This window comes from Triticum urartu, chromosome 4A (genome assembly GCF_056163025.1).
Source record: "Triticum urartu cultivar PI428250 chromosome 4A, HENAU_Tu73, whole genome shotgun sequence".
In the NCBI taxonomy this organism is placed as follows: domain Eukaryota; kingdom Viridiplantae; phylum Streptophyta; class Magnoliopsida; order Poales; family Poaceae; genus Triticum; species Triticum urartu.
In genome coordinates this window covers 99173189-99177200 of record NC_141876.1, presented here as the reverse complement: position 1 = coordinate 99177200, position 4012 = coordinate 99173189, and the positions used below count along the sequence as shown (strand labels likewise).

The 4012-nt window shown below is 56.0% G+C and overlaps 1 protein-coding gene across 1 annotated transcript; it reads left to right on the top strand.

Annotated features, from left to right (window-relative positions):
* Positions 1-444: 444 nt before the first annotated feature.
* LOC147974975 (uncharacterized) lies at positions 445-3528 on the top strand. Its single transcript, XM_087520220.1, has 7 exons — positions 445-739; positions 965-1164; positions 1269-1403; positions 2023-2353; positions 2439-2879; positions 3011-3216; positions 3316-3528. The coding sequence occupies exons 1-7, from the start codon at positions 445-447 to the stop codon at positions 3526-3528; spliced, it is 1821 nt and encodes a 606-aa protein (XP_087376346.1).
* The last annotated feature ends 484 nt before the right edge of the window (positions 3529-4012 follow it).

The window sequence follows — 4012 nt, the reverse complement described above, 5'->3', positions numbered from 1 at the left end:
CTCCATGTCAAGCAGCTCTTCTGACAGGTGGGGGCTGCCCAGCCATGGTACGGCTCCTCTAGGATGGGCAGCGCCCAAGACCGACATCATCTTCGACTCCACGGATCACCCCAAGACTACGGTCGACGCTGGCGCACTCCCCATGCTCTGCATGCCCACCATCATCAACGTTGCAGTCACCAGGACCCTCATCGACAGCGGTGCTAGCCTCAACATCCTCTCCGTGAAAGCTTTTGATCATCTTCAAGTGCCTTACGACTAGCTCGCCCCCACCAAACCCTTCTCGGGGATGGTCGACAGCTCCACCGTTCCTCTCGGCGGATCCGCCTCCCCGTCACCTTCGGTATGCGCGACATCTACCGCACCGAGCTCATCGACTTCGACGTCGCCCGCATCGGCCTCCCGTACGATGCCATCCTTGGGTATCTGACTGTTGCCAAGTTCATGGCGGTGACACACCCCGGCTACAACATCATCAAGATGTCTGGGAGCAGCAGCATCCTCATTGTGATGGGGGACACCCAGGATGCACTCCCGGCTCTCAAGCTCGCCTTCAAGGCTGCGGTAGCCGCACAACTAGGTGCCAAAGACGCTCCGGAGATCCCGGAAGCCGCGCCTGCAAAGAAGAAACAATTGTTCTTTCAAGATCGGCCCAAGATGAAGCAGGTGCCATTCGACGGCGGGGGCTCAGGCCCCACCTTCACCATAGGCGCCAGCCTCCTCCGGGCCAGGAAGAGGCGTTGGTCGGTTTCCTCCATGCGAACAACGATGTGTTCGCATGGGAGGCAACAGACCTGGTCGGTGTCCCATGAAATGTGATCGAGCACCATTTGATGGTGTGCCCTGGTGCGTGCCCGGTGAAGAAGAAGGCGCAGCCGCAATCCCCAAAGAAGTAGTCATGCATCGTCCAGGAGGTCCAGAAAGCTGCAGGAAGCCTATGTCATTAAGGAAGTGTGGCACCCAGATTGGCTAGCCAATCCGGTCATCATCCCCAAGAAGGGCGGGAAGGAGCGCATGTGCGTCGACTTCCCGAGCCTCAACAAAGCTTACACTCAGGACCCTTTCCCTCTTCTGTGTATCGACCAGATTGTCGACTCCAGCGTCAAGTGTGACTTGCTGTGCTTCCTGGAGGCCTTCTCGGGCTACCACCAAATCAAGATGCTGGTGCGGGGCGTTGAGAAGACAACTTTCCTGACCCCATGCGGGGTGTATTGTATTGCTAAACCTGCATGTCGTTCGGGCTGCACAATGCCGGTGCAACCTTCTAGCGGTTGATGCACATCGCCCTGGGCCGGCAGCTCGGGAGAAATGCCAAGGCATACATCGATGAAATTGTGGTCAAGTCACGAGAAGCAAGGACCCTTTTCGAAGATTTGGAAGAGACGTTCGCCAACTTGTGCAAGGTACACCTATGCCTCAATCCGTAGAAGTGCGTGTTCGGCGTCCTGTCCGGCAAGCTGCTGGGTTTCCTGGTGTCACACAGAGGGATCGAGGCTAACCCGGAGAAGATCAAGGTGGCACAGAGGATGAACCCGCCGCAGACCCTCAAGGAGATGCAGAAGATTGCGGGCTGCGTAACTTTGTTGGGGCGCTTTATCTCCAAGCTTGGCGAGCGCGCCCGCCCGTTCTTCAAGCTGACGAAAAAGAAGGGCCCATTCAAATGGACTCCGGAGACCGAGGCAGCCTTCCAAGACCATAAGAGGTACCTCACCAGCCTTGCCCTCTCGAGCCCCTGGTGCTTTTCCTGGCCACCACACCCCACTCGGCCAGCGCAGCGCTCGTGGCGGTCCAGGAGGAGCGCACAGATGTGGGTGTGTGGTGTAGCACCCTGCGCACGGCCGCACCATCACCACCTTAGGATGGCGCTCCTGAGGCCCCGGCTACCCCGTCAGACAACAAGGCTCCCGAGGCCCCCTCGTCGCAAGCAGGGCTGGACATCACTGACACCCCTTCCCTCGTTGAGCACCTCGTGTACTTTGTCAACACGGTGTAGCGCGACGCATGTGCTACCCCATGCCGTAGAAGCTCCTGCTCACGCTCGTCGTCGCCTCCAGGAAGCCGCGCCACTACTTCCAGGGCCACCCCATTAAAGTCATCTCCACGTACCCCCTAGAGAAGGTTCTCCAGAGCCGCAATGCCGCAGGGAGGGTCACCGGGTGGAACATCGAGTTACAGGCGTTTCAGCAGGAGTTTAGCACCACTAGGGTCCTCAAGGGCGCGGCCCTCTCTGACTTTGTGGTGGAATGGACTGATGCCCCTGACCGAGTAGTGGGTGAAGACCGTTCCCTCACGCCCGGAGATGAGGCGCCCGATGGCTGGGTTATGTACGTCAACGGCGCGTTCGTGCGCCAAGGTGCGGGGCTAGAGTTGTACTCATCTCGCCTACCCAGGATAAACTCTACTACGCCGTGCTACTCTGCTTCCAACGTGGCGAGAAGGTGTCGCCAAGGAGGCGGACGACAAGGAGGTGGACAACATCGCCAAGAGGGCGTCCCGGCGTGAACCCCAGAAGCCTAGCGTCTTCGAGGAACGGCTCTTTAAGCCATCGACGCCCCCCACTGCAGGCCTAGAGTTGCTTCGGGAGGAACCTCCCATGCCCCCCTCCTCGGGCACTTCAGCCTGTGGTCCATCCTCTAGAGCCTGCTTGCTCCTGGCGCTCGAACCTCAGGAGGGGTGCTGGACCGAGGAGCTCAAGGCGTACCTGCTCCGAGACACCTTGTCGAAGAAGGAGGAAGACGCAGAACGCGTGGCCCGTCAGGCCACTGCTTACTGCTTGCAGGATGGCGGGCTGTACCGAAGGCGCCCAAACGGCGTCTCGCTGTGGTGCATCTCCAAGGAGCAGGGGTGCGAGCTGCTCGCTGACATCCACAACGGGGATTGTGGGCATCACTCTTTGTCGCGCACCCTCGTAGGCAAGGCATTCTGTAGCAGTTTCTACTGGCCCACGACACCCAACGATGCCACTGATCTGGTGAGATCCCATGAGGCATGTCAATTTCATGCCAAACAGATCCACCAGCCCGCTCAAGGCCTCCAGACCATCCCGCTCTCATGGCCGTTCATGGTCTTGGGGCTGGATATCCTGGGCCCATTTCCCTGAGCAGCTGGGGCTACTTCTACCTCTACATCGCCATCGACAAGTTCACCAAGTGGGTGGAGGTGGAGCCCGTGCGCACCATCCCAGCTGGCTCGGCCGTCAAGTTCATCAAGGGTCTCGTGAGCCACTTTGGGGTTCCCAACCATATCATCACGGACAATGGCTCTCCGTTCACGAGCAACCTCTTCAAAACATATTGTGCTAACCTTGGAACGCAGATATGCTACGCTTCGTTGGCGCACCCACGGAGTAACGGCCAAGCCGAGCGTGCCAACACGAAGGTCCTGAGGGGCCTCAAGGTGAGGAGCTTCAAGAAGAAACTCAAGGCATGCAACAGGGGTCGGCTTGATGAGCTTCAGTCCGTGTTGTGGTCCATCCGCACCACCGCGACTAGGCCGTGGGGCGACGAGCTGGTTGGCAGGAGAGGTTGAGTTCTTCGCACACGACCTAGAGTTCGAACCTTTCTTGGGTCCGCGAAGCAATGAATCTGACAGAAGCTAATTAAGGACTCTCTCTTATTTAAAATTTTGAGATCTATGTATTTTATTAAAGGGATAATTGATTTTATGCCCCTAGTTGGGTCACACTCGGCAGGTTTACCCCTAGTTTTCGAAAACACTCATTCACGCCCAAATCACTTTGTTCGTCTTATGTTTTTACCCTTTGACTGTTTGACAAGGAATTCAAAAAAATCATAGAAAATTCATACTAATCATAAAAATGCAAATAAGTTATCAAAATGTTAATAAAAACATCACCTATATGTGCATGTGATTTGCACTCATGAAAAAAGTGTTGGGGAAGTCCCCATCTCAATTTGAGCTCATATGATCTCAACACAAACAGTAAAATCCGAAAAAATTGAAAAAAAAATAAAAATCTTAAATTTTTTTGTGACATTAGCCAATGTTTTGA